Source organism: Erythrolamprus reginae, chromosome 1, assembly GCF_031021105.1.
Source record: "Erythrolamprus reginae isolate rEryReg1 chromosome 1, rEryReg1.hap1, whole genome shotgun sequence".
Lineage (NCBI taxonomy): Eukaryota > Metazoa > Chordata > Lepidosauria > Squamata > Dipsadidae > Erythrolamprus > Erythrolamprus reginae.
The window spans coordinates 398,000,068-398,012,137 of NC_091950.1; the positions used below are offsets into that span (position 1 = coordinate 398,000,068).

A 12,070-nucleotide genomic window follows, 5' to 3' on the forward strand; every position below is an offset into this window, starting at 1 on the left:
CCAATTGGGCTAAATTGGAATGTGCTAAATGTAGTTCCTAAACTAGACTGTATTCTAGATTTGCATAATACACTGAGCTATAAAATAACCGAGTTATTTTTTTTTACAACATACTGAATCATTAAAACAAACGGTTAAAATGAAGCTTGCCATTAAGCCTTTATTTGCCTTAATTAAGCATCTTCTGCAAATACAGCCATTTCATCATTCTCTTAGGTGGATACAGCCAGTGAAATGGAAGAATTGGACATTGACAGCATCTCATTGGTACCTGAGCAGGAGAACCATGATCCAGTAAAACTTCAGGTCTTCTTGGCTCGATATAGGTAGGGTTGTACAAAGAAACCAACAGTGGTATTATATATTAAGAATGCAAATTATTTGTAGCAAATGTTGGATTTCATGTGATATAACGGGAAATTTTTGCATCTAGAGACTGACGGAGTTCCATTTGGTAAGGAAAAGCAATGAACAATTGCAAGTTATACATGGAAAGAGAAACTCTGGCTATGCTAAGAATAAGACTAAGTGGATAAATTTGTGTATCTTGACAGAATGTCTTCAATAATGGATGGAGAAAATGTGTTAATTAAGAATTGTATGTGATAAAACACAGGGTCCAAATAGCTGTTGAATTAGTATGGACTGAATATAAAAATGAGCATCTAATAGGAAATGATGTTATATGCTGGCTTAGTCAAATCAAGAGAATGAAGAGTGAATTAAAGGGTTAAATAGGGTTCAGGAGGGAAGTGTTTTTAACAGGAAAGTGAACACAAGAACAAGGGGACACAATCTGAAGTTAGTTGGGGGAAAGATCAAAGGCAACATGAGAAAATATTATTTTACTGAAAGAGTAGTAGATCCTTGGAACAAACTTCCAGCAGACGTGGTTGGTAAATCCACAGTAACCGAATTTAAACATGCCTGGGATAAACATATATCCATTGTAAGATAAAATACAGGAAATAGTAAAAGGGCAGACTAGATGGACCATGAGGTCTTTTTCTGCCGTCAGTCTTCTATGTTTCTATGTTTCTATGAATTGCAAAATATATGAAGAAAGTGAAGAATGAGAAGTGGATAATGTCATAGTTGATGGAATTGATGATATCCTCAAAAACAGAAAGATTTACAAAGGGGGAAAAGCAATACTGTATATATAAATGATGGATACAAGAGTGGCTTGCAAAACAGAAAAAAAGTATAAGGATGTGGCATGAATGTTTCAGCATAGATTTAGTCAGGCTTCCCCCCCCCCTTTTCTCTTATCTCCACTCTTTAACCTCTTATTTATTATTTCTTTCATTTTATTTGCTTTATGTATAATGTTTTACCCTTAAAAGAGGTTAGCCTGTGGGAAGGGATAAGCATGCTTGATTTTTCTCAAGGTTTTTCTATTCACCATGGTTTATTTCAAAGCAGGAATGAATGTCATCCAGATCCTATTGGTCAATGATTATGAGAATGTCATAAGTTCAGTTCAAAATATCATTCTAATGACAGCTGGGGTATTTGATCTGCAGTTACGCATTGGCAGACTTCAGCTTGGATTGTAGAAACTGAAATATGTAGGAGATTAGCGGATAAAAACAATTCTCATGTAGCTGCTCTTTTTCATTCTTCACTTAGATCTTTTTTTTGTTTTGTTTTGAGTTGGAGCACGGTGGCCACTCTGTGAATAATAAACAGTGATGACAGACCAGAAAACACTTTGGAAGAAATTTTCATATCTGCTTCTCTCTAACTCACAATGTATGAATGTAATTTAGGTATTAATCTGGCAATCATAAGGTTGTCAATTTTTGGGAAATCTGACTCTTTTTCTGAACTGTAGCCCTAGTGTCTGGAATTCTCTTTTCTCCCATTTTCATTTCCACATTTTGTGCAAAATTCTTCCATGCAGAGTTTGTCTTAAATTTCAGTTTTGTCACTGTTCTTTTCTCATTTTTTGCAGCATCAAAATTCTCATGAGTAATGTAGCACAAAAAAGCAGGCTAGATTCCCCACTTGTGACCTTTTTATCAGTGCACAAACACATACACTTCCATTATTAAATCCTGCACAAAAATAATCTCAGGCAGCCATATATATAAGCCCACCAAATCTACTTTTTCAATTTAGGTGCAGCATCTTTCAATATATACCTGTACAGAAGTAATTGTGAAAGGAGGAAAAATACAAATGAGTTGCAAAGGAATTGTAAAACAATCTGCGCAAACTCTCATTTTTGAAATTAATGTTAGATATTCTCTTATTTTAAAATGAACATTACAAGAGAGACCCAAAGATGCTTTTTAAAAAGGCAACTGGGCCTTCTTTGTTTTTGCTTGAAGACGTTTCACTTCTCATCCAATAAAATTCTTTGGTTCTTCAAGCAAAAACAAAGGAAGTCCAGTTGCCTTTTGAAAAAGCACCTTTGGGACAACCACGACCCGAGAATCTCCATAGACCATTACAAGAGAGATTGCATAGAATGGAGAACCCAAAGCAGTACTACAGCATCATATGGGAAAGACTTATCTTTGGTATTGAATTTTGCATGTCCTCTTTGCCTCTGCTAGTATAACTTTGCGGACAGTTTTCCTGCCATCCCCACTTAAGAAGCAGATTCAGATGGTGGCCAAATTTATTTATTTATTATTTATTAATTGGATTTGTATGCCGCCCTTCTCCGAGGACTCAGGGCGGCTCACAACATGTCAAAAACAATATACCTTATACATATCTAAAAATCCAATTAATATAACTAAAAAAACTATTTAAAAGCTCTAATAAAATTTAAAATCATTCATTACCATTCACACAACAAAACATACTACACTCGTTGGCGAGGGGGCTAGGGTATAATGGCCCCAAGCCTGGCGGCATAAATAGATCTTTAAGCTTTTACAGAAGGTGAGGAGGGTGGAGGCAGTGTGAATCTCCGGGGGGAGCTGATTCCAGAGGGCTGGGCCCCCCACAGAGAAGGCTCTCCCCTTGGTCCCGTCAAACAACATTGTCTAGTTGATGGGTCCTGCAGAAAGCCGACTTTGTGGGACTTAACCGGTCGGTGGGACTCATGCAGCAGAAGGCGGTCCCAGAGGTAATCTGGTCCGATGCCATGTAGGGTTTTATAGGTCATAACCAACACTTTGAATTGCGTCCAGAAACTAATCAGCAGCCAATACAGTCCTTCTTGGCCTGTCAGTCCTTCTTGGCCTAAATTCCTTCTTGGCCTATCAGACTTCAAAGCGTTCTCCTTACATTCATTTCAGTTACAATCCTTTTGATGGTCCCAATGAGAATCCTGAGGCTGAACTACCACTTACGGCTGGCGAGTATATTTACGTTTATGGAGAAATGGATGAAGATGGCTTTTTTGAAGGTAAGCTGTAAGATGCATGAAAAAATGGAGTTGTAAAGGAGGCACAATATAGGTAGCACAACTCATCAAAATAGTCTTCTTTATGGGAGTGGGTGGCTTTGATAAATTTGAACTTTTGTTAATAAAAACCTGGAGGAAGTCTGGTATTTTTAACAGGAATTCAGCCATTCAGCAAGAGATGGGCTAATCCAAAGAATAGGAGATGATCATATACCTGATGGTTTTCATATTCCCTTTGTAAGAACCTTGAATGTAAAAAACATAAGAAAACTGACTTTTCAAAGATTTTACAGTTACAGTTATTCAATTTTACTGTTCAGATCAATTTTTCAGGTTTTTTAAATTAACTTTTCAAAATTAATCTTACTGTAAGGATAATTTTTAAAGTATCAATTTTACCTGCTGCAAGCCTCAGCTGCATCCTAGCTGCTTACAGCAATAAAACCAGCACAATAAAAGAGACCTGATGGGAATATAGAATAGGGCAGGGCAGAAAAGGACAGGACAGAACAGAACTTTCTTGTCACTGAATGTACACTAATTCATGTACATTAAAATGAATTATCATTGCATACAGCTTCCAGAGAGTCACCACATCCAAATACACCATATAATAATGTACATACTACATAAATAGGATGCTGGGGAGGGTCTGTGTTTAGAGTGATTTCATCTGAGGCCACAGGTCTTCTGACCTCTCATGTTGTTCAATTCATCTTCAGGGGAGCTGATGGATGGCCGGAGAGGCCTCGTCCCTTCCAACTTTGTGGAGCGACTTGCAGACGATGACCTGGTTACTTTCTTGCCTCAGGAACTCCATGATCTCTCCCAAAGTTCCCCTCTCGAACGGAGCTTCCTCAGCATAAGTATCAGCAGCGGAGAAAGAAGCGATTATTCGTCGGAGGAGTTCAATGCCAGCACGGCTCTCTCTAGGCTAGAAGGGGACCAAGGAGGAGGAGGTATTTCAGTGCCTTATCCCAGGAAGGTGACTCTAATCAAACAGTTTGCCTCTAGCCTCTTGGTGACATGGGATTCACCATTGGTGCCTAGTGGAAGCTGCTTGGATGTCCAGAGCTACAATGTCTTTGTGGACACTGAACTCCGGGAAAATGTGAAGGCCAGTTCCCAGATGAAGGCCATGATTGACAAACTGGACTTGAAAACAAAAGCTTACCGCGTCTCCATACAGAGCGTTTCGGAGAAAGGGAGCTCAGACAGACTGCAGTGCACGTTCCTGGTGGGGTGTGGTTTTGTCTTAGCTCCAAGTCAGCTCCAAGTGCGGAATATCAAGGCCACTTCGGTGAAACTCTCCTGGATGTCAAGCAACAGCAATTTCCCACACACAATATACCTCAACGGGGGAGCGTGCGATATAGTGAAGGCTGGAATATATTGGTACACTTTTCGCAACCTGGACCCAAACACTTCCTACATTGCCACGGTTGAAATCCATCCTCAACAGACTTTCTGGAAACCAGTCCCAGAGGTGGAGGAGCAGGTCTTGTCCACAGAGATCCAGTTCACTACATCCTCAGCAGGTAAGTGAAGCTTTTAAAGATTCTGGGGAATTCCAACTGTGGCCTTACTAATTCAGTATAAAGGGGCACGATCACTGTTCAATGGTTTCTGAAATCACATCTGCCAACTCTTCTTCAGAACCATGTGATGTAAACCATTAGGTCCTGGTGATTTGAACTCATCTAGATTTGATAGGTGTTCTCTTATTAGATTAGATTAGATTAGATTTATTGGATTTATATGCCGCCCCTCTCCGTAGACTCGGGGCGGCTCACAACAATGGTAAACAAAACATAGTAACAAATCTAATATTTTGCAATCTAAATTACAGTTTTAAGTTAAAAATCCAAAAGAGCCCCAATATATAAAAAACAAGCACACAATCGAATCATACACAAAAACTTATCAGTTTTCTTGCCTATTTTGATCTGCATTCTGGCTTTGTCTCCCATGGTGTTGCTTTGGTAGGTTGGACTAACAACAACAACACAATTCTAAAGGAGGGGACCCATAAAAGCATCCCATTGATGATCTAGGGTTTGTGTTATTCATAGATTGAGCAGTTTTCTTGTGTTCTATTGATTTGCTGGGTGTTTTTGCAAATCTGCTTGCTACTAAATTTCAGGCTGCAACTACAATCTTGTTTATGGCTTCTGCTATAAGGATACTGAGGATCAAACCGTCCAAATGTTTATCCTGTTCACTGCTTAGAAGTACTGATTCCTGAGATAAAGGAGTAACTGGCAAGTCGTTATTAGGTGGAAATAGTTCATTTAAAGCTCTAAAAACTGCTTTGGGGGCTGGAGTCCATTATTTATTTATTTAATTTATTTATTTATTTATTTATTTATTTATTTTGTCCAATACATAATACACATTGAAGAGAAAGATATGTAATAGTATAAGTAAAGAAAAGAATAGAAGAAAAGATATAAAAGTATAGGTGAACATATTTGAAAGGAAGAAAAGATAAATGAGATAAGGAGAGACAATTGGACAGGGGACGTAAGGCACACTGGTGCACTTATGCACGCCCCTTACTGACCTCTAAGGAACTTGGAGAGGTCAGTCGTGGATAGTCTAAGGGAAAAATGTTTGGGGTTAGAGGTTGACACTACTGAGTCAGGTAATGAGTTCCACGCTTCGACAACTCGGTTGCTGAAGTCATATTTTTTACAGTCAAGTTTGGAGCGGTTAATATTAAGTTTGAATCTGTTGCGTGCTTAAAAGACTTTACTGAAAACACTCTTGTTTCCATCCCTTCAATATCATAAGCCTCCTTCTCTTCAGCCTCAATTTTTCCTCCTTCCACATGCACTTCTGCTTGAGCAGGGGGTTGGACTAGAAGACTTCCAAGTCCCTTCTAATTCTGTTATTCTGTTACTCCTTTGGGCTGTCTTAGAGGTAAAGTCCTTAAAGTCCTTCAGTCTTAGGGACTTTAAATCAAGCTTTTGGGGCCACTTTAATTTTACCATGCTGCTGTTTTTGCAGAAGAAATAGCCAATGACTCTTTCTTCAGGGTCTCCAGATGCTCCACTGGATGTCCGAGTGGATCCCGGCCCCACATCTGGTATTCTGGTCATCAGCTGGTTGCCAGTCACCATTGATGCTGAAGGATCATCCAATGGAGTGCGTGTCACTGGCTATGCAGTGTATGCTGATGGACAAAAGGTACCAAGTTGTTTTGGGCATATCTGGAAGAAAATTAGGACAGTATCATTTCCACCCACGATAAGACATCAACACTGAACATGGAGGAATATAATCTAATAGAGGCAGGGATTTTCTCCAGAATTCTTTTTTATGCTGTAAGATTTCAAATATTTATCTTCTTGCCTTGCATGTCAACCCATCATTCTTTATCTATTATATTTGATTCTGAATATAGCTAGTCCTTTACTTACAACCACAATTGGAATAAAAACTTCCATTGCTAAGCAAGGCAGTCATTAAGTGAGTCATTACATGGCCGTCACTGCTCCTTTTGGCCTTTCCCCCCACAGTCATTAAGAGAATCACATGGTTAAGTGAATCTGGCTGCCCCAGTTGACTTTGCTTGTCATAAGCTATCTGGGAAGATCACAAATGACAATCAGAATAGAGCTGGAAGGGATCGCATGACCCTGAGATGCTGCAACTATCATAAATTATGCTACTATCCATGTCTGTATTGCAATTGTGACTCTGGGGATGCTGTATAATGGTTTTGTGAGGACCGCTTGTAAGTCATTTTTTTCCAGCAGAGTCATAACTTCCAATAGCCACTAAAATGAATGGTTGTAAGTCAAGAACAGAACTGACAGTTCTGATGGTTTGTCTTATACACTAATACTTTATTAAAAGGCTCACCATGTGGCTTAAATATCTGTGTACAATTGCTTTTTAGGCTTAGAGAAATTATGTAAAGGGCAAAACACCAAGAAAAGTAAGTAGTGAACAGAAATAAGTAGAGTGAGAGGAGGAAAGTAGAAAAGAGGGAGGGAGGGAGAAAGAAGGTAGAGGGAAGAGAGGAAGATAGAGGGAGAGGATAGTATGATATATGGAAGGAAAGCACACGGGAGATAAAAGTATACAGTATGTTAAAGGGTTAAATAAGGTCCAGGAGGGAAGGGTTTTTAATAGAAAAGTAAACACAAGAACAAGGGGACACAATCTGAAGATAGTTGGGGGAAAGATCAAAAGCAACATGAGAAAATATTATTTTACTGAAAGAGTAGTAGATCCTAGGAACAAACTTCCAGCAGACGTGGTAGATAAATCCACAGTAACTGAATTTAAACATGCCTGGGATAAACATATATCCATCCTAAGATAAAATACAGAAAATAGTATAAGGGCAGACTAGATGGACCATGAGGTCTTTTTCTGCCGTCAGACTTCTATGTTTCTATAAAAGGAGCAAATTAAGGAATATATTTGTGGCATTTTGGATAGAAAATTATAACTATGGATGTTTTGATACTATGGTACATATATCCATTTGTACCATAGTATCAAAACATCCATAGTTATAATTTATGTAAGTTTTGTGAAAAAATTACGGGGCTGTCTTCTGCTTCACACCTCCCAGAGACTGGTTAAGATCCCACAGGCCCCGTCAGCCAAACAATGCTGACTGGTGGGGCCGCGGGGGAGGGCCTTCTCTGTGGCGGCCCCACCTCTCTGGAACCAGCTATCTCTGCCCCCACACTCCTGGCCTTCCAGAAAGCCTTAAAAATCTGGCTCTGCTGGCAGGTTTGGGGCCATTGAGCAATAGCATCTAGCTCTGGCCCAGAAGTATGAATGTTTTTATTAATAGAGTCTTACACTGTTTTTATATTCTTTTTTATCTATTGTATGCTGCTCACAGTCCGAAAGGAGTTGGGTGGCTCACAAATCCAATGAATTAAGTTAAATTAAAATAAAATTTAATTTTTTTAAAAAAAGAAATAATTTAAGGCAGGAGTTTAAAAAAAAGAAAAAAGTTTAAATTACTTTACACCAATACCACTGGCTGTACCTCTCCAATCTCCAATAAAATGAGAACCCGGATTGTGGGGGCAATAGCCTAGCTCTGTTAAAAAAGTGCTATTGCTAACATCTTGTAAGCCGCCCTGAGTCTAAGGAGAAGGGCGGCATAAAAAAATCGAATAAATAAATAAATACATCTCCTATCCTTACCATCCTCATTTTCATTGCATATGTCCATTTATAAACTGCCATGCTACCATCTCCTATCTTTCTACTTAGAGACCCTCTTACTTGTTCATCCCTAAGAATGAACAATCCTACCCTCTTTTTTTTTTTTGCAGAAGGTGCCTCAGCTTTTATCCTACTTATTCAAGTTCATTAATTTTGTTTCAGGTGATGGAAGTTACCTCTCCAACAGCTGGCAGTGTCCTGATTGAGATTTCCCAGCTGCAGATCCTCCAGCTCTGTCAGGAAGTGACTGTAAGGACTGTGTCTCTTTATGGAGAATCGGTGGATTCTGTGCCAGCTCAGATCCCCTTGGCGTTGTTGGAAGAAGTAGACCACTCTTCTGAATCTCAATTTCACTGTCAACCCTCCCGGCTCCTGGGTGGGGAAGCACAGGCTCTTCTTGTCACACGGACGTCTCAGGTTCCAGGAAAAGAACTGCCTTCTGCCGCTAAGAACTCAGTTGCCAAATTCACCTTGCAGGCCACTACTACCAGTGAAAAATCTGGGGACCATGTGCATTCAGAGACATCCTCCAGTGTCAAAGCTTCCTTGACACCGACGGCGCAGGCTGTTTCACCAGAACTTGGAAGTCTTCCAAGAGAAGAAGAGAATGATCTTCTGCCCTCTGCAGGCAGTGCGGTGAAGGAAGACCTGACTGTGCTCAAGGAGGAGAAATCTGGAGAAGACAACAAGGTAAATGTGGAATTCCTTCCTTCCTAAGAAGATAAATAGAGGTTGGGGAATGGGGAGGAATGCATGAGCACTGTGTCGGCTGGTGGGTCTGCAGGGGAAGGCCTTCTCTGTGGCTGCTCTGACTCTTTGGAACCAGTTACCTCCTGAGATCCGGACTGCCCCCACCCTACTGGCCTTCCAGAAAGCGGTAAAGACCTGGCTTTTCCGGCAGGCCTGGGGTCATTGATCTAATGGTATAAGCATCAAGATCTTTCCATAAATGGAAAGCATGGTTTTTACTGTTGGGATTAAACTGTTTTTAAACTGTTTTTAGAGGTTATAATATTATTTGTATGTTTAATTTCTGGTTGTGAGCTGCCTAGAGTCCCTAGGGTGAACCTTTTCTTCCTCGGGTGCCGAAAGAGCACGTGTGCACACTATCACACATGCGAGAGTGCCCACACCCATAATTCAATGCTTGGGGAGGGCAAAAACAGCTTCCCCCAACCCCTGGAGACCAGAAATGGCCTGTTTCCCAACTTCTGGTGAGCCCAGTGGGCTCGTGGTTCACCCTCCCCAGATTCCAAAGGCTTCCCTGCAGCCAACGGAGGGTAAAAGCATTCTCCCCCATCCCCCAGAGGCTCTCTGGAAGTCAAAAATGGCCTCCAAGAGCCTCTGTGTGAGCCAGAAATCAGCTGGCCAGTACGCACATGCACATTAGAGCTGAGCTAGGGAAACAGCTCATGTGCCAACAGATATGGCTCCATGTGCCACCTGTGGCACCCATGCCATAGGTTCGCCATCACTGCCCTAGGGAGTTGGGCAGCATAAACATTGAATAAATAAATTGAATTGAATAAATAAACTTTACTCTCTCCCTCCCTCCCTCCTAATTAGAAAAAGAATGTAACTGCTAATTTCATGTTTAATATCTATATTACTTTAATATTAAAAGATGTTAACAATGTACTCCCAGGAACAGCTGCTCACCGTGACAAAACAGGACCCACACATTTCAGACAGTGGTGCTATTAGCCCGGAGACCCTTGAAAGCCGCACTGCAGAACAGGGGACAAATGCCTCACCAGAAAGAGAGACAGATAACAATCAGAGCTCACCGGAACCAAAGAGACCACCCATGGACAGACCTTGCAAGCCAGAAGAAGACAGCGCTGGGGAGGTGGGCCAAAATGAAGGACAGACTCCAGAATCTGTAGCTGGGTCTTTAGGGAGGATGAAGGCGTTGAAAGAAGGCTCCAGAGATGACTCCTCTCAGCTGGTGCCCAGGATCAGAAGAGAGGTCGGTATTCATTGATCAAAGGCCTCTTTGGTTTAGAAAACCTAATGATCCGTAACTTCATACAAACCGCAAAGCCCTTTGGTTGTCGTGCAAGGGAGTGAATGTGCAGACATAATTATTGTTTATATTAACAGCTTGTAATATTTCCTGTCTGAGGCCTGCTAAAAGCCAAATCAGCCGGGATTTAAGAAGTGCCTTTTTCTGACTTCTGGGAAGACGTTTGGCTAAAAGGCAAAATATAATTGCTTTAAATAATACATTGCAAAATATCAAAGGTTATACCCATAGACTATACTAGGCTACATTGAAAAAATGTCAAAATGCGATCAAAACTCTCTTGCGCTATTAGGGCTACCATCTTGGCTTTCTTGACCATACCTTGCAGACACCTCCAAAAACACCAGGTCAGTTTTAAAATTAACATCACCCAAAGTATAACAGCAATTTCATATTTGAAAATATATATTCAACATGAAAGTGGTGATTTGGGAATGGGTTTAGTTATTCATTCCAATTATACAACATTCCAATTATACAACATAAAGCCCTTCATGGCATCGGACCAGAATATCTCCGAGACTGCCTTCTGCTGCACGAATCCCAGCGACCGATTAGGTCCCACAGAGTCGGCCTTCTCCGGGTCCCGTCAACTAAACAATGTCGGTTGGCGGGCCCCAGGGGAAGAGCCTTCTCTGTGGCAGCCCCGACTCTCTGGAACCAGCTCCCCCCAGAGATTAGAACTGCTCCTACCCTCCTTGCCTTTTGTTAACTCCTCAAAACCCACCTTTGTCGTCAGGCATGGGGGAATTGATCTCCCCCGGGCCTATATAATTTATGTATGGTATGTTTGTAGGTATGTCTGCTTAAAAATGGGGTTTTCTTAACTACTTTAAATTTTAAATTGTAAATTATTAGATTTGTTGTGAATTGTTTTATTATGTTGTGAGCCGCCCCGAGTCTACGGAAAGGGGCGGCATACAAATCTAATAAATAAATAAATAAATAAAATTCAGTTTTCCACTAATAAACCTTTCCTCTTGAATTCCTCTAGCAAGCAGAGAAAAGGTCAGATCCAGGAAATCGGCCACTAAATCTTCTAACTGACCACAATCGTGGTTCTGACCTTTCGGATATTACGGAGGAAGAGGAGGAAGAGGACGAGAAGGAGGAGGAAGAAGATAAGCCAGTTTCTGGTAGGCCAGGGGAGATGAAATGGAATCCAAGTGAATATGGCAGCAGAGAAAATAGAGACAAGGTATTCTTGTTTTCGCTATCTTTATGCAGCCCTTAAGGAGGCGTTGCAGATTTGCTCAACTCCTTCAAACATCTTCATGAGATTATTTGCTTATTCTTGATACTCCCCAAACCCAGGGCATCTCCCAAAATTGCTGCAAATATTAATATAATATTATATATTAAATAAAAATAATATTAAAGAGCCATGGTGGCGCAGTGGTTAGAATGCAGTACTGCAAACTATTTCTGCCTCACTGCCGGCTGACTGCAATTTGGCGGTTTGAATCTCACCAGGCTCA

The 12,070-nt window shown here is 40.7% G+C and overlaps 1 protein-coding gene across 1 annotated transcript in view; it reads left to right on the forward strand.

Annotated features, from left to right (window-relative positions):
* The window catches only part of TSPOAP1 (TSPO associated protein 1), an 87,101-nt gene that overhangs the window by 55,030 nt on the left and 20,001 nt on the right, over positions 1-12,070 (forward strand). The window contains exons 15-21 of the mRNA XM_070735103.1: positions 217-326; positions 3,258-3,367; positions 4,090-4,905; positions 6,405-6,556; positions 8,729-9,256; positions 10,212-10,535; positions 11,587-11,790. Of these exons, the coding sequence (XP_070591204.1) occupies positions 217-326; positions 3,258-3,367; positions 4,090-4,905; positions 6,405-6,556; positions 8,729-9,256; positions 10,212-10,535; positions 11,587-11,790 (2,244 nt within the window). The remainder of the gene's footprint in view (positions 1-216; positions 327-3,257; positions 3,368-4,089; positions 4,906-6,404; positions 6,557-8,728; positions 9,257-10,211; positions 10,536-11,586; positions 11,791-12,070) is intronic.